We start from the raw sequence: 27,566 nt of genomic DNA on the forward strand, positions 1-27,566 counted from the left end.
TGAGTCTCTTCACATTTAATCCTCACAACATTGCCGTGAGGTAGATATTACCATTCCTTCTTATGGCTGAGGAAACATGCTCACACATGCCCAGGTGAACACAATGGTGTAGGACTACAATCCAAAGGCTTGGGCTCTCCTTACCCAATGTGTACTAGCCAGAGTAGTCAGAATTCTGTCAACAGTAGCAAAAAGAGCTGCCACTGGGGACAGCACAGAAAACGAGCACTGAGCTAACCCTGCGCCACTTGTACTTTTGCTCCAGGGTATTTGGGCGGCGCTCCTGGTACTTTCTTAAGAGGAAACCGAAGTTATATATACATGTAGGGCCGGCGTGTCTGCCCTGCCTTCAGCAGATTCCCCGGGTGGCAGGCCTGCTGCCTCAGACCCACGGCCTTCAACACGAAGCAGACTCTCAAAGTCTCAGGCCAGCACAAAAGGACTGGTACCTGCTTCCTTCCAATGGCTTGCTTTCTTCCAGTGGAATCCAGCCATGAGCCCGGTGAATCTGGTGACTTGCTTTCTTCCCGTGGAATCCAGCATTTTTGCTAATTTCATTATTACAAGTGATTGCTTATGGCTATCCTCTACAAAGGTTCGTTTTTCACAAGGAAAGAACACAAGAAGAGAACTAAGAGGCTGCTATCAGTTTTCTTTTTCTGAGGTCAGCCTGACCTGGGGCTTCTGGTATGTCCCCACACACTTCTGGCAGCTGGCATTGGCGTGATGGGCCACCAAGGGAAACTAGATCTTCTTTTTTCATTTGAATCTCAGCAATACTGGACACGTGTTATCTTTTTATTTGATACCCTATGTTTCAAATACTCCCCCCACCCCGTTTTTCATTAGAAGAAACCTAGAAATAAAGATGGGGAAATAATGTCCTAGAAATTCAGTGCAGAAAGATAGCCACATGGATACAATGGGACACAGACAAACCACTCTGAGAGGACAGGTTTTGAAAACGAGCTCAAAGTGCCAGAGAGAGGGGAGCCTTTAGCCTCAGCTTCAAGGTCCTCACACCTGACCCTGAGGCTGTGGGCAACACTGATGTACAGGGACACAGGCTTCCTAGGTTGAAGCGGGCAGTGACGTGCTCAGATAAGACTTCCCTACTGACTTAACAAGACGCGCAGCAGAGGGTTGATTGTGTTAGGCAACTAGTATCCCAAGGAGGCTGTCAGCTCCTGGCCTGTGTTTGTGATGCCAGCACAGAGGCTCATGCTCCCAGAGCCAGCAGGACACAGAAGGGTAGAGATGGGTTCCACAGGTGTGGCATGACTGCTGTGAGGCCGTTGTCCAGGAAGAGGCCTTTCACTGACGTTCTCAGGGCTCACACTGAACTCCCCTTCTGGGGTTTACATAGCACCTGCCTGCAATGTTCTAGAGAAACAGCAGCCCTCTCCAGTAAACAGTAAACACTTCACCGTGGCAAACGCTAACACACTCAGAGCTTCAGGAAGCCTAAGTTCGTGTCCTCATCGCTGTGCACTGACAGGTTTTGGCGCTTTACCCGCTGCTGGTGAACACCGCTCTCTGGGGGACCTGGGGGGCGACACTGTAAACATGACTTCTTGGCCTGATGGCGGCAAGACTTTGTGTTTGAGTCGCTGCCCACAGACAGCACTGAGGTAGATCGGTGAGAGCCCCTCACACCACCATCCAGGGAGCTTATGGGACTTGAGCTGCTGAGGGAAGAGTATCCAGAGGTCGTGATGTCCTTGCCCACGTCTCCCCTGTTGCAGAGAAGAGGCCTGAGAGCTGAGGTTGGAGGTGCCTGGGTGCCTGGTGCTTGGTGGCCCTTGTCCTCTGGCCAGGCCTCCTCATCACTGGACTCTTGGCAGCAATGCTGTTCTGGGTTCATGTAGACAACAGTGACATCAAGGAGTCCACTGGGAGCTGTGACTGAAAAATTTGCGGGGAGGGTCTTTATGATACATCTCAAGTTATCAGAAGTGATCCTACACCTGCTCAGGACTGGGTGGCCCGGGCTATTACTTAGGTGAGAGCAACGAGTGACCTTGTTTCTCTCAAGCTGGGAGGATTGCCCGGACAACTCTAAGAGCAACAGAAGGTGAAGGGTCACTTAAATCGCTTAATCTGAGTGGGCACAAAAGCAAGCAATTGGAAAAGCAGCTGAAATGTGCCTAAGCCAGTCCTCCTGGCCAGAAGATGAGGGACAGGACCTCCTGCAGTTTACACACATGTGGCACACTCAGTGTTCTACAAACCAGAACTCCAGACACAGGTTTAAGTAGGGCCCTTTAACCAACAATGACCCAGACAGAGATGGACACAGGCTTAGACTACATCCCCTCTCTCTGAGGCGTGGTGAAAACCCCGGGTGTCAGGTTCATATGCTTCTCTCCTGAGCACAATGCCAGGCGGCCCTCAGATCGCATGCCATCTGCACGATCCACTCCCCCAGCACCACTCACCATCACCCTCCTTCTCTCCTTCGCTTTCCTGGTCTCCTTCATAGCCAGAGCAGCAGTCCAGGCTCCAGTCCAGAAGGCTGCCCAGCAGTGTCTCCTCCTGGCTAGACAGCTCTGCTGTGGGTGTGGTGACAAAGCTGCCCCTGTCCTCCTGGAGGCTGTTCTCCCGCTTCCTGCAAAGTAGGGAGAGTCCAGGAAGACCTGGTCACAAGTGGCAGCATCTAGGGAGCCAACCTGGTCCTTTACATCTGCCTTAATGCCTGAATGCCCCTTGCTCTCACCGTGTGTTCTGGAAAACACCCACAGAGCTAGAGTAGGCCTGAGCCCTCCAGGGCAGGGGTTAATTGGAACTGGGCAAGATCTAGGCTCCAGTCTACGAGCGAGTCCCAGCCTATTTGTCAGCCTGGCGCCCGGGGCCTCTCTGGTAACTGGCCAGAAGGATCTACCACTCCACAGGGCACTAGGTAAACCAAACAGGGGTGATGCTGGGCCTGGTTGCACAGAGCAGTCTGTCTTGGGGGCAAGGCCAGCAAACTTGTCCACCCAGGGTCAGGGCTAGAGAACTACAGGAAGATCTGTCTGTGGGCGAAGCTGCCACACCCACCAGGCCTTTCTGCTGCTGACTTTAGGGTGAATGTGGCCGTCCCCATGTTAACTCTGGAGGTCTCTTCTGGAAGTCTGAAGGGCTATGAAAGGTTTTTTAGGAGAGGAGCCAGTGACCCACCCCTGGCAGGTACAGGTGTCTACCTATGATTTTCCCAAGGGTAACTCTGTTCCTGGATAGTGAAGAGTCCCTAATGCAGAATAAAATGTACACAGTGGCCCTCTTAGGAGGACCCAGGTCTCCCTCATTGCACATGGTGGGAGATGCTGTGGTGTTTCTTTTGTAGCAAGTATGAAAGGAGATTAGCCTCTAACATTGCTGCCTCCTCAGGTCCCAAGAGACCCAAGTCTGAAGCCAGGGTCTCCCCCACCACAGAACACCCATGGCTCAGATGATACCATCCAGTCACCCAGAGTACACAGGGTGCTGAGGAGTCACAAAGACAGGGCTGGCAGAGAGAACCTGCCCCCTGAGCTTTTCAGGAATAATAGTTCAGTCAGCGGGTGAGGTAGAGTTATTCCAGGTGTAGTCATTTGCCCGTATGTGAGATGGGGATAAATAGTCGTGTACATAGCAAAGAGAGGAGACAAGGGTGTGGCAGCAAAGACATTACTCAGATTAAACCCAGCTCCTAGCTGTGCCACAGCATGGAGCAGGGACACCAGGTGAATGATGGTGTAGACGAAGAAAGGCCATCTTCCCTCAAAGGGAGCAGGGACAAAACAAGACAGTGACTTCTGAAAACCCTGGAACTTGGGATCTGCTGTTCCTTGGCAGAAACCTTGGCTTATGCAAATGATTGGAATGTCAAGAAGGAAACTCAGCCCTGACACAGAGAGAGAACGCCATGGCGTGTTGCAGACGGACGGCACAGACTTACCGTTTGTTTCTCCTTCCAGATGGTGAGCTGAGGAAGGTGTGGATCTCCCCTGTGCTCGGGAAAGATGAGGGCTCTGGGCTCTCCTGTTTCACTCCTAGTGCAGTGCACAATTCTGCATAGCTCAGTACCTACAGGGAGGCCAGAGTGAAGAACCCCAAACCTACTCAGGCACTTCCACCAGGAGCCTGAGGGGGAAGGGAGGACATACCTCTTCCTGGCTGATCTCTTCATAGCACTTATCCTCAAAGCGCTGCTTCACAGCAGTCAGAGAGACTTGTCTGTAGTCCTTGGGTGCATCATCATGGAAACTAAAACACACAGAGGCTGACATATGAACCTCCCTAGTCTACCTCTACCTCCTGAGAGGACAGCAAGCTTTCAGGACCAGTAGTCCCACTGAAGAGGACACACCACAGTGAAGACTGGCAGCTCCTTGGTTAGTTTCCCAAGAGAAAGAGAAACAAATACCCAAACAACTTGCACAGTCAGAGGTAGAAACAACCCACATGGTCAGACAGACAGACAAAGGTCCATTCAAACAGTGAAACTCACTCAACACTGACACAAATCACAGCATGAACCTGAAACAGGAGAGAGAAGGCAGACTCCCAAAGTGGCATATTCATGTGACTGCCTCAGTGTCTAGAACGGACAAAGCCACAGACAAAAAACAATGGATGGATGCTGGGGTCAAAGAAGCTGAGAAATAGTAACTGATGACTGAAGAGCAGTCTTTCTTCCTTCCCCCCTTCCCCCTTCCCCCTTCCCCCTTCCTTCCTTCCTTCCTTCCTTCCTTCCTTCCTTCCTTCCTTCCTTCCTTCCTTCCTTCCTTCCTTCCTTTCTTTTTTGTCTTTTGAGACAGGGTTTCCTCTGTGTAGCCCTGGCTGTCCTGGAACTCATTCTGTAGACCAGGCTGACCTTGAATTTAGAAATCCACCTGCTTCTGCCTCCCCAGTAACTGGGATTAAATACATGCACCTCCACCACCCGGCTGAGTGGAGTTTCTTTTGAGGGTTAGTAAAAATGTATTAAAATGGGTTATACAATTCTGAATATACTAAAAGCCTTTTAAGTTACACAACTTTTAAAAACTTGCCCTAGCACTCGAGAGGCTGAGGAAAGTAAATCTCTGTGAGCTTGAGGCTAGCCTGATCTACAGAGGATAGCCAGAGCTATATAGAGAAACCCTGTCTAGAAAAACCAACCAAAAAAACTTAGTTTATAAATAAATGCTTCCAACTTAACTGGTTTAAAAACAATAGCAAAATAACTGGAAATACATGTTTAACATACACAAACACACTTTTTTTTTTGCTGCAAAGAAACAGTTCTTAGCTACAACTTCTGGTTGCCAACATCAGATAACGACCAGTACAAGAAAAGGTGGAGGGGGCTGGAGAGATGGCTTGGAGGTTAAGAGCACTAACTGCTCTTCCAGAGGTCCTGAGTTTAATTCTCAGCAACCACATGGTGGCTCACAACTATCTGTAATGAAACCTGGTGCCCTCTTCTGGCATGCATGCATATAAACAGAACGCTGTATACATAACAAATAAATAAATCTTAAAAAAAAAAAGGTGGAGGGCAGAGACACTGTCTGTTACAGTTACCCTGCTTCCTAAGCACCAACTACATGTCTGGGCACCATAGGAAAAACAAGGTAGGCAAAAGCATAATACTGACAGGTCCCAATCAGTGGAGACCAGTGGGGAGGCAGGAGGGCAAAGAATGCGCTGGTCAGAGCATTGTGGGTTACCCCACAGCATTGTGGGTTACCCCAGAGGGCTCTGACTTTCCCCCCGGAAGCCAAGAGTGAGGTTCTGGGCTGAGGCAAACAGAAAGAACATGCTATATATAAGAAGGCAGTCCAAGCCATGAAGGCCAGATCTCAAGGGATGTGAATACATGTAAGGAAAGGGCAGGCACTGGACCCAGAAACACTGGGTTGCATAGATGGCGGAGAAGCAGAAGGGACACCCAGAGCAGACAGAGGGCAGCAGCTGAGACACACAGGCAGTCTGGGCTGCGAGCACTGGAAGTGGTTAATTTTCAAAGGGGGGCTGTAAGCCGTGAAAGAAAGCCAGAACGGCCTGGCTCCTCAGGGTGGAGGTGACGAGTGGAGAGGCAGAGAGCAGCGCAGCCCGGAGGAAGGAAGCAGTAAGCAAGTCAGAAGCAGGAGAATGAGTCTGCAAGCGAAGCTGAGAAAATCAGAAAGGCAGCCACAGGCAGATGTAAACCCAGCCCCATGTCCCATGACACCCCACTCACAGCCAGCAGCCCAAATGTCTGTCTGCACCTGCCCTTGCACAGATGCTCCCAACCTGAAACATGGATGTGCTTCCTTCAGGGGACCAGTTCTATATCCCCACCCATTCTCCCCACCCTGTTTCTTTAAAATGATTTATTTATTCTTATACGTACGGGGTTCCACCTGCACGTATATCTATATACCACATGCATGATTGGTGCCCATGGAGGCCAGAAGACGCATGGGAACATGTAGAAATGAGTTACAGATGATTGTGAGCCTCCAAGAGGGTGCACCCAGGTCTTTTGGGAGAGCATTGAATGCTCTTAACCACTGAGCCATCTCTCCAGCTCCACCCACCGCCCACTCCCATTTTTCTATGGACTCCATCACTACCTGAAAACCCTGTACAGATTGTGTTATTCTATTCTGGTCTTTTTCCTTCTTTCTTCTTTTAAAGTCCACAATATATTCTGGTCAAGGTTCCCCTCCCCCATCTTCTCTCCACCTCGAAAACTATCCAACTCCAAGCCTTTCTCTCTTAGGAAACAAACAGGTGTGTTAAAAAAAGAAAAACAAAACAAAACATAAAACAAGCAAACCAGAATAAACAAAACAAAAAAGTTTTTAAAAAAAAATCTTAAAACACACACACACACACAAACAAAATCCATAAAAACACAAAATCCAGAACCATAATATAAAAGCAAAAGACCAGTAAGACAAAAAAATTCCCCAATCACTACGAGACAAAAACAAGAAAACATGAAGTTCATTTTGTGTCGGCATCTACTGCTGGGCACGGGGCATAAGCTTAGAGTGGCTTGTATACACTGTGAGATTCTATCACAGTAAACTCTTTTTTCCTAACTACCCAGAAAAGGTCCTGTGAGGTGAGCAAATGGCCCAGACAGGGAGGCTGCAGGGGTGAGCGATGGCAAGGTGACAGGCACCGGCAAGGACTGTTGGAGTCAACCCTTGCCTGCTGGCTTCATCTTCCTCAAGAAGACAGGTTCTATGTGAATACAGAAATAAGTCCAGGCCCAGGCTTTCAAAACCCCAACCTGGGGCTGACAAGACAGCTCAGTGGGTAGCTACACCAGCCCAATGGGCTGATTCCAGTTTACCCAGGTGGAAATAAAGACCTGACTGTAGGGTCTGGAGAGATGGCTCAGAGGTTAAGAGCACTGGCTGCTCTTCCAGAGGTCCTGAGTTCAATTCCCAGCAACCACATGGTGGCTCACAGCCATCTGTAATGAGATCTATGGCCTGCAGGGATACATGCATGCAGAACACTGTATACATAATAAATAAATAAATGTTAAGAAGACTTCCACATGCACTCGAGGGCAGAAGTGACCACACATCCTATAATAACAACAACAGCAATAGTTGGAACTCTGACAAGCAACTCAGTTTGACCACGACTCACAACCCTCCAACTTAGTTCTCTCCAACACGCAGAGAATGCAAGTGTAGACTTGGACTCACCACTTTTTATGAAGGCTCAAGACACAGGGCGTGAGGTCGTTGTAAGAGAACCCAGTGAGGTCCCACAGATGAGTGGTCCAGGGCTGTACTGGGGAAGAAAGAAGGCCAGAAATGTGACTGCGCCCACAATTCCCACAACTCTGTTAGTTTTATAACATATTCCCAGACTCAGGCTTTTAGTTTCTTCATAATATGCTTAAATAAGATGGCTCAGTGGGCAAAGGCACTTGTCACCAAGCATAATGACCTGGAATAGATTCCTAGAAGCCAGGCACATGGCAGAAGGAGAAAACCAATTCATGCATACCCTGACGGCCATACTCACACCATAGCATTGTGTGTGCACACATTTGCACATATAAGTTAAATATAAATGTGTGAAAAGCAAAACAACTAAACTAAAGCATCCTTGAGAAGCTCTATATAAGGTCCACACACTGTTGAAAAACTATATCCTGCTTCAGCAGAAACCATCTCATTCCCCCTCCCTACAACTGTTTTGGGGCCATTCTGCTGATCTTTCTTCTCCAAGATGGATGAGGAAGCATTTATTTCTGCCCTTCCAACCTCTCCTATCTGAGGACTTTCCCAGACACCACGAGACTCTCCCCCGACGCCCCAGAAGGGCTTCTCCTTACTCTGTCCATGCATCAGTCTGGCTAGGAGCAGGGCTGCACAGGCCAGGCGGGCTGGAGCATAGACGGACAGGCTGGTGTGCAGCAGGGAGAGCTCACAGAGAAAGCTGCACAGGTGTTGGGTTCTGGATCCCACAGGGACCAGTGCCAGCAGGACCTCTTTATAATCAACCACCGTAGGGACCTAGACAGAAGGGGAGGTAAATATCATGTCTCATCCGTTAGTGTCACACTGAGGCACAGCCCGACGGGTCTCGTCTCAGTGTTCACGCGGAAGCCCGAGCTCAGGGTTTCACTGCACATCATGACGCACTACAGCCATGGCTTCTGTGTTCTCTCCATAGCTGATGGCAGCAGCTCTCCCACCCCACTCCCTGTGACTTCAAACAGGAAGCTAATTTTGTTCAAAGGAAAAGCCAAAGTCCTGCTTACGCGAATCTTCCCTTCCAGGGCAGAGATGATCTCTCCCATCATGCGCACCAGGTCCTCGTACTTGTACGTGTTGTCTGTGAGCCACACAGCCTCTCTAATGGTCAGAATCTCTTTGCTGATAAACCTGGAATGTAGAGATGGGGCGTCAGCTCTGAGGGGCTACAGTTCAGGAAGCTTCTGGGAGGCTGCACATGACTTCAGCTGCCTCTGACTATGAAGCGTCAGAGGTGCCACAAACAGGAGTCAAAGCACATAAACCAAGCAGCAAAGGCATGGCTGCAAAGCAGATATAAACATCCATGAAAGTGTCAGGTCTCAAAGAGGCCTGCAACAAGTTTCCCTGAGTCCTATGGCTCCTCCCAGCACTTCCCACCCCACCCCCTACCCAGAAGGCTTTGATTCCCCCCTCCCCCCCCCCGCAGCTTCCGATCTCTCTCTCTCTCTCTCTCTGTCTCTCTCTCTCTGTCTCTCTCTGTCTCTCTCTGTCTCTCTCTCTGTCTCTGTCTCTCTCTCTCTCTCTCTCTCTCTCTCTCTCTCTCTCTCTCTCTCTCTCTCTCGTCCTCTCATGGCCTCCCTTATTCTTATTCTGCTGGCCATGTTCACTCTGCATTCTTCCAGAGGCTGTTCTCTCCCTCTGTCTACAATAAACCTTCTCCTCAGCCATACTCAGGAGTGGTTATATCCCCATTTTCATTCAAAAAGGACCTATGAGTGACGCTGTAATTCAGATCTCTAATTCTGTTTACACCCTTATGGATGAGAGCTGTTTGGTTTTTGTTTGGTCATGCTGTGGTTCAAACCCAGACACTAAATGAACGCTTGAGCTCTGACAGCTGTCTTATCTTTCGACAGTATCTGAGTATAAACAACACACATGCAAAAGTAGGAGAGCTACTGGGAGCAGGGATTGGAAGCAAAGGGCCTAGAGGTTGTTTGAAGGTCTAATCACAGCTCAGTGTTTGCCCACAGAAACCCTGACTGTCCCTGAGGCAAGTGGGCACCCTGTTCTCTACAGGCACAGGTGCTACCCAGCAGGAGAACACTCTGCTCCAGTGGTCCCACAATCACCTCCCCAGCAAATGTGGACAGTTGCTCAATCTTGGCTCTCTGCAGTAGGAACCATTGCCTTTTGGCCTACCAGAGGGGTCAGGAGGGAGAAGGTCACAGACACTCAAAAGAGGGATGCAAATGGGCTGATGACAGCCCTGCACTGGGCCCTGAGGTGACCAGTGAGGAGCAGAGGCAACAGAGGCTCTGAGAGCAAAGTCAGGGCACCTCAGCCTGCTGTGGTGGGGGTGGGGGTTAGACCAAGGCTTCACATGTTCCAGAGCCGCCTGCCCTAACTCCCAAGGGCTGAGGTTAAAGGTGTGGTATAGTGTTCTGTCTGTATGCCTACAGGCCAGAGGAGGGCACCAGATCTCATTACAGATGGTTGTGAGCCACCATATGGATGATGGGAATTAAACTCAGGACCTTTGGAAGAGCAGCCAGTGCTCTTAACCACTGAACCCCTTTTCAGCCCCCCCCAAACATTTCAAAGTGGTAATTTTTCTGCTTGTTTGTGATCCTAGGGCTCTAAAGACATAACTATGCTGCTAGGTGCATGGAGACCGCAGCCCCGCCATTTGGTGACTGGTCAAAAGACCTGGGGTGTGAGATTTAGGTCAAAAAGACTATTTGAAAAAGGCTAGGGGTATGGTAGGGTTGGCTTGCTATCCCTGAAGTCATTGAGTCCTCCTTCAGGGGTAATATGACCACACTTCTTTGGTGTATGGACACCCAAAGGTATTATGGTGTCCACTGTGGTTAGCTATGACCATAGAAACAAGGGCAACCCATGGAGCCTAGAAGAGAGCAAGATGTGAGCTAGGGCTGCTTCATGTCTTCATAGAACAATCAGTCATCCCAGCAGCCTTGCGCGCCCTACCTGCTGCAGGTTCAGATATGTGTCAACTTGACACAAGACAGGGTCATCTGGGAAGGAGGCATCTTTCTGCAGATCGGTTTACAGGCAAGGCTGTAGGGCATTTTCTTGATTGATGATTGATATGGGAGGGCCCAGCTCACTGAGTCGTGAGACCCCTAGGCTGATGGTCCTGGGTGCTACCAGAAAGCAGGCTGAGCAAGCCAGTAAGCAGCACCCCTTCATAGCCTCTGCATAAGGTCTTGTGAGTGTGTGTGTGTGTATGTGTGTGTCCCTGAATGTCCTAGAACTTGCTTTGTAGACCAGGCTGGCCTTGAACTTACAAAAATCTGCCTGGCTCTGCCTCCCAAGTGCTGGGATTAAAGACCATGCCTGGCCCGTCTGCATCAGTTCTTACCTCCAGGTTCCTGGTCTGACTTCCCTCAGTGTAAGCTGAAATAACCCTTTCCTCACCAAGTTGCTTCTGGTCATGTGTTTTATCAGAGCAACAGAAACCATAAATAAAGAGAGTTCTCAAGACAGCATAGGAAGTAGTCAGCAGCAATGCTACTGTTTACCCAGCAGGCCCAATAGACAAGGAGAAGGTCTGGAACGTATGTCCTAGGGAAAATGATCGATCGTGTTGGGAACATTTGGCTTAAGAGAGCAAGAAAACCAAGGTAGATGAAGCAATAACTGAGGACAGTTGGGATAAAATACAGAGTGACACAATCTAGAGAGTCAGAGCATGCCTCCTCTGATGACATCCTTATGGAGGAATAGCTCTGATGGGCTTTAGTGTCAGACTGGAGACACTCCTGCCCAGGACTATGGGAAACTGGTGATAAAGACTTGAGAATTCAATCTCAGTGGTAGTTCTGTGAACTCTGAGGACTGAGGAGGAGGATAAGAGTGGACCGCTATCATCCTTGGCAACTGTCACCTTTTGGTTCCTGGGAAAGTGTGGTCTAGCTTAGGCCCTCCCAGGTGCACCCTCTGAGTCCTGAGACCGTGGGGAAACAGGCCCCCAGATGAGGCAGTCAACCTTCAAAGAGTCCTCTGCCACCTCTCCCTTGCAAAGGACACTAGGGCTGGAAAATATACAACTGAGCCAGGTGGGACCCTTAAGACAAATCCTCCTTAAAAATCAGCTACTGGCACGGAGAGGATGTGGCCTCTGCACCTAGGAGGGACCAGCGCATATGCACGCACACAACCCCGTCAGTTTGGCCAAGAGGCTTCTCACCGAGTACAGATGACCATGCAGGCAATGCCCAGAAGCTGGAGCTTGTATCGGGGTACCAGTCTCCTCCGCAAGTACCGGTCGACACATTCCACTGTCAGGTGGAGACAGAGGCTTGTGAAGTCCTTCATTGTGGCAACTTCTACCAACCAGTCAATTAGAATGTACCTGTGGAGAGAGGGCCACCCGTGAAAACTAGGACAAGTGTCACACCTTCAATTTCTGCCCAAGTCTGTCCAGCTGAAGCAAATAAGTGACCACTTTGGAATCACCAACTTACCAACCTAGAGCTGGGGAGGCCCATACAGCTACTCCTGGGAGACTGTGGGTCCCCACCTCTGCACCCTGCCTCCCTCCCAACCAGCATGTGAATCCCCAGTGTTCACAAATCCAAGTCAGCCCTCAGCCAGCAAAGCACTGGCTGGGCTCAATCCTCAGTGGAAACAGGCACGGGTACAAAATGGGATGCACAGCGGGGCTGGGGATGGATGACTGCTCTGGGGACTAGAAATAGTTTCGGTCACGCTGCACCATCAGGCTCTTCTGTCTGGGCTGTTCTAACAATGCTCCGCAGAGAGTCAAAGAGCCAGAAATGCCACTTAAAGCAAGAGCCCCTTAGTCCCCTCACTGAGGTCTGCCTAGTTCCTTCATCCAGCACCCCAGACACCAGAAGGCTGACAGAAGAATCCCTCTCTACTGGGAGTTAAAACCTGGGGACCAAGACCATAAACAATCACAGGAGGTATTTGGAAGACAGAAACAACTTTTGAGAATTGGTTATCTCCTTCCACTGTGTGGGTCCTAGGAACTGAAGCTGGATTTTCAGGTTTGGCAGCAAGCACCTCTGCCTGAAGAGCCATCTTGCTGGCCCCACGGATCTGTTTTTAGAAATCAGATTATTGGACTATTAAGTATCAAGAGTGCTGGGGCCAAGTGGTGGTGGCAGACGCCTTTCATCCCAGCACTCAGGAGGCAGAGGCAAGTGTGTATTTGTGAGTTTGAGGTCAGCCTGATCTACAGGGCAGTTCCAGGTCAGCGAATGCTACAGAGTGCTGAGATTAAAGGTATGTATGAACATGAGACAGGGTCTTTTACTGGTACCCAGATTAGGCTGGCTGGGCACAGAACCTCAAGGAGACACCCATTTCCACATCCTCAGTGCCAGGACTATAAGCACCTGCCATTATTTCCATTCCTCACTCTCCTCCAAGTACTGGGTATCAAACTAACTCAAGTCTTCGTTTTTGGGCAGCTAGTAAATTATTCAACAAGGCTATCTCCCTGGCCCCAGGACAATAATTTTGAAAAAAAAAATTTACTGAGTATATATCATGTTCCAAGCAGTACCTACCTATAAGGAGCCAGGTTTCCTATCACAAATCCAAATTTTATTTGAAATTTCAGACAAAAGCTTAAAATTCATTCACATTTTCCATTTTACCCTCTAACATTCTGCAGTTTTGTGTTATCACTAGCATTTGGAGCCTGAAAGAAAGGCAATTGTGTTGGGTGTCATAGTACCTGCCCCAGGGAAGGGATGTCCAGGACAGGGTTAGGGTGGGAGGACAGTTCCCTAGGTCTGATTACTAGTCACTAAGTGGCACAAAATATACTGATGATTATAAAGAGAGCTGTAAAGAAAAGGTTTTAGGGTTGGGAGTTAGTGGTAATTCATCATGATTAAGATGCTGCCTTCAAAACAGAGGCCCTCTTCTGGGGTGGTTGTATTTTGGCTTCATACACTGGAGGTAAGAACCTTATTTTAGAAAGATGTTTAGAATAGAATAGTTTATAACACATTCTTTGGCTTTTAGAAAGACAGTGGCTTACACTTCCTCTCAATTCTCAGGAGGCCAAAGAGGGATAACCAGAAGGTTCAGGGTCAGTCTGGGCTACAGCAGGACTGGGGAGATTGGTTAAGTGCTTGATGAGCAAGGGTGAGCAGTAGCGTTTGCATCCCCAGAACCCATGAAAAAAAGGCCGGGTGTGCGTGGTGACCAAATGTTAATTCCAGCAATCCAGTTAGCTAGAGTGACTGGTGAGCTCTGCTTTGCCTTGGAGACCTTGCCTTATTGAATAAGGCAGATGAGCAACGGAAGATTCACACCAGCTTTGGGTCTCATGTGAACATGCACAAGTGTACTCCTACACACAGAAACAAACTCACATACATGAAAAGGGAAAAGATGGCTCTGCCACCAGATCAAACATGGGCTCTTGAGGGCCTCACCTCATCGTGTCATTGAGCCCCTTCTGCACAGAGAAGACCTGCTGCTTGTTGACAGCCTGGGAAGCCTGGAACAGCTGGCAGACCGTTTCACTGCAGGCTTTCCCCTCTAGTCCAAGCTGGCTTCCACCTGCACAGGCTTTGGCCAAAGCCAGCTGTGGGAGACAGAAGTGCAGTGTGAGCACCGGCTTCTCCACTCATAAGGTGGACAGCAGGTAGACAGCACAGGGCACACATCTGCCTGTCCGAGTCTCTCAGCCTGCTACAGCAGCATGCTAAGATCTCTAGGATGGGGACCTCTCTGCACCAGTTTCCCTTCCTATTTTATTAATTGTGTTTAATTAATACATCCCAACCTCAGTTTCCCCTCCCTCCTCTCCTCCCATTCCCTCCCACTCCCTCCACCCCCCAACCCCAATCCACCCCTCCTCCATTTCTGTACAGAAAGGGGCAGGCCTCTCACGGATATCAACAAAGCATGGCGTATCAAGTTATAGGAAGACTAAACTGAGAAAGACAACCTAGTATGAGAAATAGCTTCCCAAAGGCCATCCATGTGGTGGGGCAGTAAGAACAAGCTTTCCCTTCATGGCAAGCTACGGGAGTTCTTTGGTTTGTTCTGAAAGAGTCCCTCCCCCATCACTGCTGAGGATGAACCAAGGGCCTAGCCTACAAGTTCTCTATAGTTGGCGGGGGAGGGTCTGCTGAAAGGCAGTTATCAAATCTTGGTTTCTTGTCTGAATAAGTGAGGCCAGGTACTAACAGGAACTCCCTACCCTCTACTCTCAGGCAGCAATAAACATGGCCTACAGAACAACCTTCCAAAGCGAGTGACATGGATTGTGACAGCAGCATTTGGAATTAAGAGGCTGGCTGGTAAACAGACAACGGTGGAGACGGATAACAATAAACAAAGCGTCTCTGGGTCTTCTTAGGCACTTAAGAGCTAAACTCCTTTAAGACTCCAGCTCCGAGGGCTGGAGAGATGGCACGGAGGTTTAGGAGCATTTACCGATCTCACAGGGGACCCAAGTTCAATTCCCAGCACCCACATTAAGTGGCTCACAACTCCCTGTAACTCCCAATTACAAGAGATCCAACGCCCTTTTCTGGTCTCCACAGGTATGCATACACATGGGACATATACAGATTAGCATACACATATAAACAAACACACAAACGAAGCAAATAGACTCAGCTCTAGTCCTGGACCAATCTTTCTTATTGCTTCCCCGAGTCACCTGCTGAGAGTCTAGGCAGTCCTGCCCCAACCCTGAAAGGAAAGAATCCCAATCTCCACATCACCTGTGCTTCCCAGCAGCCTTTGGCAGCATAGTCCCTGAGTTTCCGGAAGTTGTGGAGGCATCGTCCAGGGTCAGACATCTGCCAACAAGAGAGTTACCCTTACTCAAAGCTGCCCCACAGATTTCTAAATGTCCTCTCCCCCATTCTTTAACTTCATTGGCTTCCACAACATTTACCCCTAAACAATGGTAGCCTTCTGGGGGTATGATGGATAGCAGCTAACTGCTCGGGTGAGCCCCAATGCCTGAGAGCCCAGGAGCTGAGGAAGCACCCTCTATTTTGTTGACCAAACTTCATCCCAGGGCCACACGAAACTGCTCCTGTCTGGTGTGGTCTATCCCACCAGGCGAGGCTCCACTTACGTCCATCCTTCCGTCACTTTCCCAAAGGAGGTATGAGCTGGCCAAGCATCCCTGATGAGCAGACTCTTCAAAAAGGGCATGAGCCTGCTTCCTTTTCTCTTCGTCCTAGAGTGGACAAGCACAGAGGGGTCTTTCGCGCCTCCTACACAATGCCAAGCCGCTCTGTCAGCTGCCTCTCCCACTGCAGTGCTCTACACAGCCGCATGCAGAGCGACACCCAAGGCCTGCAGCCACCCTTAAACATCAGGATCACGGGGCACTGGTGGCTCAGTGTTCGCCTGCCTCGCTCGTCTTCACACCCTTCGGCTGCGCTCACTGGAGCTACCACCTGCTCTACACCCGCCAAAGGGATCCACAGACCACAATGCCTGTTAAAACCTCAAGAGAATTCTGCAAGGCCCACCACCAGGAGAGCCGTGAGAGCAGCACTGCCTGCCCAGTTCCCCAGCACATCCACCCTGCCGGGCTCTTATTTACGCTGTCCAGTTCACCTCCCTCAAAAGCAGCGTGGGTGCGGCCACAGGAGCCTATGCCAAGGACCAACTCAGGGCAGGACTCGCAGTTTTTAACTGATCTTGGACACTCCCTTTTGTCACTTTTCAAGTACTTTGTGGATCTAGGCTGCAGGCAAAGCCTAAATACAGAGAAAAACTTAACTTACCTCAAAAAGATTCAGCACTCTTCCCAAGCAGTGCAGTATGGAAGCTTTATGAGTCTTAAGAAAAATAAATAAATAAAGGTAAGTATGATTCTTGGCAGACAGAGCCCTCCAGTCTGCTGTCCAGATCCCTCCCCTATCACTCCCTGATTTCAGTTTTCAGCTGTGGTTATTTTATTGAGCCTAAATCTTCAGTTTCCATCCACCAGCATGCTCACCAAGGTCTTTGTCTTCATCCCAGACCCCAAGACTGTCTACCGCATCCGTTCAGGATGTTTCTCCTGCATCTGTACTCTCCCTTTGCTTTTCAGGAGTACTCCCAGTAGAGTAGGCTGAAGCCCCACCACTGAGCTACCCCAGCCCTACACTCAACTCTGTGCACCCCTACTTCTCAACTCTTACATGGTCCATGGAACCTACTTCAGGTTTCCCGTTATTCTGAGACTCTAGCTGGGCTCACGAAAGCTATGCCCTGTGGGCACTGCCAGGACTTACTCTTTGTAACTGGCACTCCGCCTTGAGGCTGTCGTGGACCACGGCCTTGCAGCAGCTTCCAGACGCTGACCATGGTGGGCGGATGAAGAGCCAGATGAAGGGCTCAGAACCCATATTCAATTTCTCAGCCATACTGAAGAAGCGAGAAGCCTTCAGGCCATTCACTTCTGCACAGGCCTCGTCTGACACAGACACTGTGGGAGAAACAGGGCAAACCCATAATGCCTCTGGGAGACGGAATGAGCAAAGATCTCCAGCCTTTCGGCAAAGCTGACATGGTGAAAGCTGTGGACAGAAGAGCTCTGTGGGATGGGGCTCGGAATTCTCCCCGCTTTGTTCAGCTAATCTTGACACACGGGCTCCTTCTGGAGTCCTTTGGGAAGCCTGGATTGTGACCCTCAGGGGACAGTGCTCCCTCAGCCTCAACCTTCCTCCTCCAGGGAAATGACCCTGCATATGGCCAGAAGGAAGGGCTCTGGTCATCTCTCTCTCTCTGGTTTCTCTGTGCAGAACTGTCCTAGAACTCATTATGTGGGCCAGACTGGGAAAGGGTCCTCCTAAGCATGAAACTGTTCTACAGTGAGAACAGCAATAGTTACACAACCCTAGGAAAATATGGAAACAAACAAAACAAAGGAAAAAACCACCGTGATAAGTACATGGGCGACCTCTGGGAATGGCTAACTGACAAGAGGCAGGGGCAGGACCTCAGTGTGGAGAGTAGGTTACTCTCAGGCTCTTAGTCCTAACAGTCCTATTAGCTGGCCAAGGACAGGGACTGTCCAGAAAGACACCAGACCTTTCAGATGTAGGAAGACGGCGTTCTACACTCTAAGGGTTACACATTTTGGAGACTGAGGCAGCACAGCTGAGGCTTGTTCCTCTGGTGCCCAGCAGAGAAACAAGCAGAAAAGCCTTTTGAGGAGCAGCTGGCTTTGTGCAAAAGGATTCAGGCTCTAGGCAAACGCTGCTGTTTGCCTCATGGAACCATGATTGCCTGTGCCAGTCTCCGGCAGAATGAGCCATGTTGATTTCTTTCCAAGCTCCACAGGATGGCCAAGGAAACAAGTTATCTATATGCATCTAAAGGCCTTGTTTGGTGTTACCGGCCGGAAGGCAGGGCATCTGGACACAGGCTGATTTGCCTGAACAGTCCCCATTCTGAGGCTCTGATCAGTCATCCCTTGATGACCCAAATGAGGGAAAGAGGTGACTTTCTCAGAACAAATCTCTAAGTGTCAAGGACACACATAGCCGACCATCAGCAAGAGTAACCAAGTTGCTAAATCTGTGGTTTGTGCTTATCTCAGGGACTTACAGCCTTCATTGTAGAGGTAGGCGATTCCCAACTTCACAGCAGCTTCAAAATTTCCCTTTTCAGCAGCGCTGAAGCAGCAAGAACAGAAACATCACATTGTTTTAGGTCACAAAGGCTACGCACCACCACAGCACTTGATGCTGATGCTTATTCCCTGACTGAATATTTTTTCATGAAATATAATCAAATACTGTCTATTGATTTCACAATACAATGTAGGTGAACCTTGATAACCCTAAGCCAGTCACAAAAGATCAAGTATTTCTCTCTCTCTCTCTGTCTCTCTTTGGTTTTTCAAGACAGGATTTCTCTGTATTGTTTTGGAGGCTGTCCTGGAACTCACTCTGTAGACCAGGCTGGCCTCGAACTCACAGAGATCCACCTGCCTCTGCCTCCCGTGTGCCACCAACGCCTGACAAGATCAAGTATCTCATGATGCTGCTCACATGAGATGTCTACAATTGGCAAACCCAGAGACAGAACAGATAATGGATTGCCTAGAGTTTCTGGGGTTGGGGATGGGGTGGTATGGGGCAGGGCAAGATGCAATGCCCGCTAAGGAGTACACGATTCCTTTTTAGAATGATGAAATGACTTAAGTTGAATAGTGCTGTTTGTAGAACTGTGAATACACTAAAACCCAACATGTGCCACCTGTAACCCCAGTTACAGGTGACCCAACCCCCTCTCTGGCTGGGCACTGCAAATATACACATGCACGCGCACACACACACACACAAATAAATCTTTACATTTTTTTTATTTATGTGCATTGGTGTTTTTGCTGGCATGTTTCTGTATGAGGTTGTCAGGTCCCCTGGAATTGGAGCTATAGACAGTTGTGAGCTGCCATGTGGGTGCTGGGAATTGAATCTGGGTCCTCCTCTATAAGAGTAGCTGCTGAGGTATCTCTCCAGTCCCCAAATAAATACATTTTAAAAGAAAAAAGAAATACACCAATCTCATTTAGAAGCAGCTCAAGCATGGCATCCTGCAACTAGAGTCATCTGCCTGCATTTCTCTGGCAGCCGAAGCCTGGGAAAGAACCCTGTCCTGAGCTAGTTTCTCAGCTTCGAAAAGGCTCAAGCTCAGGCCTCTGTCCCAAGAACAGGCTCTGTCTTTAACCACCATTATTGGTCTTAAGACAGTGGGCCTGGTCACTAGCTTCCAGTGTCACAGATTACAGGTCTGCTGCACGCCCCCACTCCCCAGTCCTGTCTCTGTCATGACTACAGTGAGGGATGAGTCATCCAGTGGCTGAAATATAACACGACCAAAATTACTCAGTTTTGAACAAAAGAAAAGAAAGCTGAACAAAGCTTCCATGGGCAGGTGACTCACATCCAAGTCAATCAGGAATAGTCACAACCCAAGCAGGACCCTCTGGAAGTAGGTCAGGCATAGAGGACAGGCAATGACAAGGCTTGCTAGAAGCAGTGTGACTCAATAGATGAGTTGTTCAGTTTTAGGTCTCTTTCCGGGGATGAGATCAACAGGAAAACAGGTCCTGAGTTAGGCGTTGGGACATTAACCAGCACACCAAGCTCACCAGCACACCCAGAACACCAAAGGCAGAAGAGACTCAAGGCACTCTTCTCAGAGCAGGGTACCTTTCAAAGAGCTTCAGGTTCTTCGGAGAAGGCCACAACTCTTGGAAGCTGGCAGATGCCCACACACTGGCATGGTTGTCCACCAGGTACTTTAGGTGAGAGTGTACCTGCAGAGCAATGAGAGCCACATGTGAATTACAGGGACTTCCCAAATCCTTGCTCCTGCCGGCTCCTGGGAGATATACATAGTCATACCAGTCTCAGAATGGCAAAGAACCCAGTTTCTATGTATGAAAACAACACTGTTTTGCATAGGAGACAGAAGCCAGAAATGCGTCTCTCTGACTTTCTGAGGGGGAAGGAATGATGGCACCGGAGGAAAGAACAAGCACCCAGGTTAAGAAAGAGACAAAGTTGGCATGGTGGTGCACACCTTGAATCTCAGAACTCAGAGGAAGCAGACAGATACAGGCACATCTTTGTGAGTTCCAGGCCAGCCAGGGTCACAGTGTAGTGACTCTGACAAAGGGAGGGAGGGGGTAAGGAAGGAAGAAAAGAAAGGAAGAAGGAAAGAAGGAAGGAGGGAAGACACCTTTACAAAGAATTAGAGAAATGGGTTGGTGCCAGGCAGGACAGAAACTTGTCTTGTGATGGGAAATCGTGCCGCAAGCCTTTAGTTCCAGCACTCAGGAGGCAAAGGCAGGCAGATCTCTTGAGTTCAAGACCAGCCTGGTCTACAGAATGAGTATCAGGAGAGCTAGGGCTACACAGAGAAATCCTGTAACAAAAAAAAAAACAAAAACAAAAACAAGACAAAACAAAAAAATATGTTTTGCATTTCTGTCTGGTACCCTGGTGGACCAATCTGGGGCATGGAAGTTACAGGAACTCAAAGGGAAAAGGCTGAGTCCCACTGTAGTAATCTTAAGACCCAACAGCCTCTACCCCAATCAGATAAAACCCAAGTCAAGAGCACAGGTGAGCATTTTAAATCCTAATGTTTCCACTGTAGTTGGAAATTTAGCATCCTATGCTTCCAAGGGTATGTTGTGACAACAATGAACATGACAATAGGAGTCATACAATGGATTCCTGGTTGGTAGTTTCAGCCAATTTACTGTGGGCGAATCGTTTAAAGTGCAGTCATCACTGTAAAATAACTCAAGTCCATTCTGGCATTGCAAGTTAAACGGGATTTGTCTTAAAAGAGATTTTTGTTTGTTTTATTCTACCTTTTTTTCCTTTTTTTTTTAAAAGATAGTTTCACTATGTTGCCTACAGCACAACTTAAACTGAAGGTCACATAACTGAGCATGGGGTTACAAAAATTTGCAATATTAAAAGATTTCTGAACATGCAAAGACCAAAATTTAACTGAACTGAGGTGTTTCTGACATGTTGTACCACACGACTTCACTGGAGAATTGGTTCTGAACACACAAACCATATCTGTATGCCATGTTGCTAATAATACATGCTGCCTAAAACATCTTGTGCAAAGTTTTCTGCTCTAATAGAAACATAATCATTGAATGCTAATACACAAAGACTTTTCATATTCTCCTAACAATATTTCCTCAGCTTGTAATTATCAAACTATTATCTCTTTGGATTGTAGTTTTGGAATATTTGGTTTTTAAAATTGCTCTTGAAGCTGGGCAGTGGTGGCACATGCTTTAATTCCAGCATTCAGGAGGCAGAGAGGTAGATGGATCTCTGAGTTCAAGGCCAGCCAGGTCTACAGAGTAAGTTCCAGGGCAGGGCTACACAGAGAAACCCTATTGTAGAAAAAACAAAACACAAAAAATGATCTTCAAGTTGCTGACTAAGGTTTCTATAAAATAAAAATCCCTAAATGAAGGGACAATAGAGAGATGGCTCAGTGGTTAAGGGCACTTGCTGCTCTTGCAAATAACCTGGGTTCAGTTCTCAGCACCTATACGATGGTTCAAAATCATTCTTAACTCAAGTTCCAGTGGACTCAATGATACCTCCTTGGGCAGGAGGTATACATGGACATGCAGGCAAAACAGATATATAAATAAAATTATATTTATATATATAATATACATTTTATTTATTTATTTATTTATTTTTGGTTTTTCGAGACAGGGTTTCTCTGTGGCTTTGGAGGCTGTCCTGGAAGTCACTCTGTAGACCAGGCTGGCCTCGAACTCACAGAGATCCACCTGCCTCTGCCTCCCAAATGCTGGGATTAAAGGTGTGCGCCACCAACGCCCGGCTAATATACATTTTTAAATTGGTATTTAAATTAATAAATTTTGTCTTAAGACATAATTCCTAAACAAAACAAACCCCTGAAAGGGCCCTAAACGTATTTTTGCCCTGCCCCCCTTTGAGATAGTTTTCTCTATATAGTCCTGGCTGTCCTAGAACTTGCTGGGTAGACCAGGCTGGCCTCAAACCAACAGAGATCCTCCTGCCTCTATCTCCAAGTACCAGGATTAAAAATGCTCATCACCATGCCCAGCTATATTTCCACCATTTAAAAATTCTTATCAACACTATCTTACTCCTATTTACTTAGTTTTATTTATTATGTATTATTATGTATATGGTCTACATATGTACAAGCATTATGGACATACTCATGCCATGGCATGTTTGTGAAAATCCCGGGCCAACTTTTAGGAGTTGGCTCTTTCTGCTGTTGGGGTTACAGGTATGAATCACCATGTCCAGTTCATGATCTTTTTTCCTTTTTTAAGTTTTTGTTTTTATTATATATATAATATATATATATGAGTATTTTACCTGCATGTATATATGTATACCACATGTATGCCTGGAGATACTGGATCCCCTAGAACTGCAGTTATAGATGGCTGAGACTCTGTGGGTTCTGAAACTAAACCCCGATCTTCCAAAAGAATAGTTAGTGCTCTTAACTGCTGGGTCACCTCTCCAGCTCACCGGCCTCTTTTCTTGAGATGCAAATTTTACTGCCATAAAAAAGGTCTTTTTTTCCCTCTTGAAATAAACATTACAATGAATCATATCAAATTTCAGTATGTAGTCCCTACAACGGCAACATCTTCAAGAACTTACTAATAACATCGCCCTTGTTTGGACAGGTAGGATGCTAAAGGCCTGTGATGGCAGCACATGAATAGAAGCAGGGGATCAGGCGTTCAAGGTTTCCTTCACTATACAAGTACTTTATGACAGTCCCAAGCTAAGTGAGACACTGTCCCTTCCCCAGGAAGAGCTGGGGAAAGCGGCACTTGCTGGTAATCCCAACCCTGCAGAGGAAGAGGTTGGAGGATCAGGAGAACTCAAGAGCAGTCTTGACTACTTGAGCCTCTATTTCAATCAATCAATTAGTCAATTAATAAAACTACTCTTGGGACTGGAGAGATAGCTCAGTGGTGAAAAGCAGTAGTTGTTCATCCAGAGAACCCAGGCTCAATACCCAGCACCCATAGGCAGCTGATTACCTTCTGTAGAGTCCCAGGCAATCAGACGCCCTCTCCTGGCCTCTTCAGGCGCTGCATGCACATGGTGCACACACATTCAATCAAAACACCAGTATACATAACATTAAAAAAAACAGGCGGGCCGGGCGTTGGTAGCGCACGCCTTTAATCCCAGCACTCGGGAGGCAGAGGCAGGCGGATCTCTGTGAGTTCGAGGCCAGCCTGGTCTACAAAGTGAGTTCCAGGACAGAATCCAAAACAATACAGAGAAACCCTGTCTCGAAAAACCAAAACCAAAACAAAACAAAACAAAACAAAAACAAAAACAAAAACGAAAAAAAAAACAGCCGGGCCGGCCGTTGGTGGCGCACGCCTTTAATCCCAGCACTCGGGAGGCAGAGGCAGGCGGATCTCTGTGAGTTCGAGGCCAGCCTGGTCTACAAGAGCTAGTTCCAGGACAGCCTCCAAAGCCACAGAGAAACCCTGTCTCGAAACCCCCCCCCAAAAAACCCTAAAATAAATAAATAAATAAATAAATAAATAAATAAAAGCAAACCAAGCTGAGGGCAGTTGTGGTGGCGCACACCTTTAATCCCAGCACTCGGGAAGCTGAGGTAGGCGGATCTCCGTGAGTTCGAGGCCAGCCTGGTCTACTGATGGGGTTCCAGGACAACCTCCAAAGTTATACAGAGACCCTGTCTCAAAAAAACAAAAACAAACAAACAAACCCAAATATATAAAATAAAACCACCCACTTCCTTTGCTTTCCTTTTGACTCAAAGTTTTGTACATTTATGAATTTGAGATCACTACAGTTTAGCCAACAATAGGGCTTCCATAGGGTGACTTACAGCTCGGACAGCAAGGATGTCCCCAACAGAAAGCCATTTCAGGATATGAAAGAGTACGTCTTCTGGAAGACTCAAGATGGTTAAGTTTCGGGGTCTTCTTTTGATCCTTCGCTTGGTAGGATAACAGAAACACTTGGGACACCTACAATGGATCACTTAAGGGAAAAAACCAACAAGCCTTGGTGAGATGAAAAGTTGTCCATAAAGATGATTTAATAGTTACTGTTCTCTGTTCACACAAGGAACACATCCTAAAATTAAAGTGTACTATATACATTCCTTAAAGTAACACCATTCCTTTAATATCCAATAAATATTCATAGTGAATATCTGATAACATGTAATTGAATACTGGAAACTGATTCAGGATCCACATGACAACCAGAAAGGGGAAAAACACCAATACTGATAAATGCTTTCCTTTGATTTCATTCAAGAAAGTACTTTGGGGACCGAGAAATGGCTTGGCAGTTAACTCGAGGCTCAAAGCAGTCAACAAGGCCACTTGGACTTTTGCTGTATATTTTTGCTTGTTTTGTTTTTTGAGATGGGGTCCTCTGTAGCCCAGGCTGATCTCAAATTCACTCATATAACTGAGGCTGCCCTTGAACTCCTAACCCTCCCTGTCTTTACCTCCCAAGCACTGAATTGTAAGTGTTAACTTATTTTGCTTATATTTGCACGTGACTACAAAACCTTAACGTTCAGTATGGCCCTAGGAACTTCAGTAGCATAGATCAGGAACTCAATAGGCAGCTCTATCAAACACAGAAGCCTGTCAGTCCCAGAGCAGGTCTCAGCTTGGCAGATGTCAATGTTGCCCAGTCCCTGAACCCAGTGGCCTGCGGCACTCAGCATACAGTGAAAACTGCAACATAAGATCTAGTTCAGTGGTTCTCCACCTTCCTAACGCTTGAGACCCTGACACACTTCCTCATGTTGTGCTGATCCCCCACCACAAAATTATGTCGCTGCTACTTCGTAACCCGTAATTTTGCTGTTGGGAATCATAAGGTAAAAATCTGATATGCAACCAATGAGAAAGGTTCGATTGCCCCCCACCCCCAAAGGGTCGAAACATACGTGTTGAGAGCCGCTGACCTAGATGCACATAGCCACTGGGCCCTGTCATGGTCTTTCAGAGGAACTCTCTCCCCCAATTCCACAGTGGGCTATCCAGTGTTTACTTCAGCAACCCATTCTTCATCTACAAGCCGCCCACCCCACCCCTTCAGGTACCTTAAAGTCCTGACTGTCTGTGAATGCCTCCGTCTTTCTACCCATTTTTTTCCTCCTCACACTGAGGTAAGGTGGCTGCTCCCCGGGCCTTGGTAAAGCTCTCCACTGGGAGGTCTCTAGAGACTGCCCACTCCCAAACTCTTGACCTGAGTTTTATCAGAAACTAAAGGTACTGCTAATGGCAAATGCATACCCAGAGCTATAATTCCCAAATATTCTGCGAATATCATACCAGTTTCCTGATTCACCTGATCTAGAATACACATCTAACGTGTTTAACCACTGTTAACAAGTGAAATCGCACCCCTAGGTCGTGCGACATTTCCCAGGGAAAATCTGTTGCCTCCGCCGACCGTAGCTGCGGACCTGACACTCAGGTGATCGATCCCCTCTACAAGATCCCGGACAGGACGCGAAATCGATCTATATTGTGGGAATCGCTCTCGACTTCACAGAAAAGTGAAATCGAAGTTTGCTGGGCAAAGAACCTAAATCGCCCCGGGTAACAGGAGGCGTAGGCGCCGGACGGGCATTTAAACCGCGCGGGCGGGCTCACAGAGGGGGATCCGCGCCTACCCCGTGCTTTGGGGGATGCGACGCGCCCTCCCAGGCTATGGAGACCCGAGCCAGCCAGGACCCATCGCCTGCCCGGCTCCCGCCCGCACTCACCACCGCCGCTCCCCATCGCCGAGCTCACGCCACTGCCGTCCTAGACCGCTCGCGAGCGCGCCCGCGCCTGGGGCAAGTGCGCCGAGCGCCGCACGCAGGCGCGGACCCCACCCGCCCCGTTTTCAAACGCGCCCGGAGCTCCTACTGGTAGGAACACGGAGTTACGCCCCCCGGATCGCCAGCCTCTCCCGCCCCGCAGGCTCTGGACCCCTGTGATTGGCTTCACCAGGACGCAAATTCAAACGCTGGTTGTCTATTGGCTTATCGCTCCTGGCTAACCCGCCTTCTCCGCTGGGCGGGGGACGGGGGAGAAGCGCAGCTGGCGCCGGCGGGCTGTCCCAAAAAGCCCGCCCGGACGCAGAGAGGACTCTTCTACCTCGCAGGTTTGTCCGGCCCTCTGGGAATCGGTCATGGGCGCGTACCCCCAGCGGTATTACCTGCCTCCCACGCGAGCTTCCGGCCAATAAGACTGGGTTTGGGGACGCCAACCCAACTCCGACCATGATGTGGAAATTGCTGAAGCCGGACTCGGATTCCCCTCAAAATATTCTACCCTGCATCCTGTGAATCGGGGTTCGCATTGTGCCAAGCAGCTACAGTCACACTCTGTTGACGTTTTAGTCACTCGTGTATCGGGCAGTGACAGCATCATGTCCCACCTCTTCATGAGATGACCTGCTAAGAAAAGAAATGAAGTCTGTTGATGGTGGGGAGGCCAGAGCAAGGAATTGGCCCAGGCTTCACTTCACACAGCTTATACCAGCCTTTATCTCCCTCCCCGCAGCCTGCATGCTTACTGGACCCCTTGTGGTACCTGGCCTGTGCTTAAAGCTGCATGTCAAGGCCTCTTGTCGGTCTGAGGTAGTAAACAGGGAAATACTGTTCACAGCACAGTCCATTAGAGAACCTTAGAGCAAGACGCACCTCATTGCTGCTGATTCCCACGCGGAATCATCACACTTAACTTCTATCCCTTTCCTGCAGAGATTACTGTTTCCCACTTTGTTACTTTTTTGTCTTTCCCCCTTTGAACTTTGTTATTTTGTTACCTGTCCCAGCCCAGAAGCACTGCTTTTGAATTTGTTTTTAGTAGTAACTGGACAGGATAAAAAAAAAAAAAAAAAGTAAATCCAACAAAGAGCAAGTCAGAATCCCTAACAATGTCTCTGGTCCACCGGTTACTCAAAGTTACAAAGTCATCAATTAGTGACTGTACCTTGTTCTTTCTATCCTAATCAATTTCTCTTATTTACTCTGAGGCCATTTTTGTTGGTTTTGATAAAGGGTTCTCCCAAGTCTTCTTTTTTTGTTTGTTTTTTTGTTTTACAAGACAGGGTTTCTCTGTATTGTTTTGGAGGCTGTCGGTCCAGCCCTGCCTCGAACTCACAGAGATCCGCCTGCCTCTGCCTCCCGAGTGCTGGGATTAAAGGTGTGAGCCACCAACGCCCGGCTCTCCCAAGTCTTAATTAGCTTCAGCCGTCAACCTGACATTGCTTAGAATCATGAGGGAGACTCAACTGTGGTCTGTGGTCATGTCTGTGAGGGATTGTTTTGATTGATGATTAAGAGGGTTCAGGCCACTAT

The 27,566-nt window shown here is 48.3% G+C and overlaps 1 protein-coding gene across 1 annotated transcript; it reads right to left on the reverse strand.

Moving 5' to 3' along the window:
- On the reverse strand, positions 1–26,089 carry Ccnf (cyclin F). The gene is made up of 17 exons (XM_040748228.1): positions 25,983–26,089; positions 24,075–24,229; positions 19,847–19,953; positions 18,237–18,304; positions 16,919–17,112; positions 16,427–16,480; positions 15,766–15,870; positions 15,404–15,481; positions 14,102–14,253; positions 11,875–12,039; positions 8,726–8,849; positions 8,297–8,477; positions 7,659–7,746; positions 4,128–4,227; positions 3,920–4,047; positions 2,439–2,608; positions 1–1,905 (listed from the first exon to the last, which is right to left on the reverse strand). The coding sequence occupies exons 1-17, from the start codon at positions 25,996–25,998 to the stop codon at positions 1,448–1,450; spliced, it is 2,343 nt and encodes a 780-aa protein (XP_040604162.1). The 5' UTR covers positions 25,999–26,089; the 3' UTR covers positions 1–1,447.
- Positions 26,090–27,566: the final 1,477 nt, after the last annotated feature.

This window comes from Mesocricetus auratus, unplaced genomic scaffold (assembly GCF_017639785.1).
Source record: "Mesocricetus auratus isolate SY011 unplaced genomic scaffold, BCM_Maur_2.0 Super-Scaffold_100007, whole genome shotgun sequence".
Lineage (NCBI taxonomy): Eukaryota > Metazoa > Chordata > Mammalia > Rodentia > Cricetidae > Mesocricetus > Mesocricetus auratus.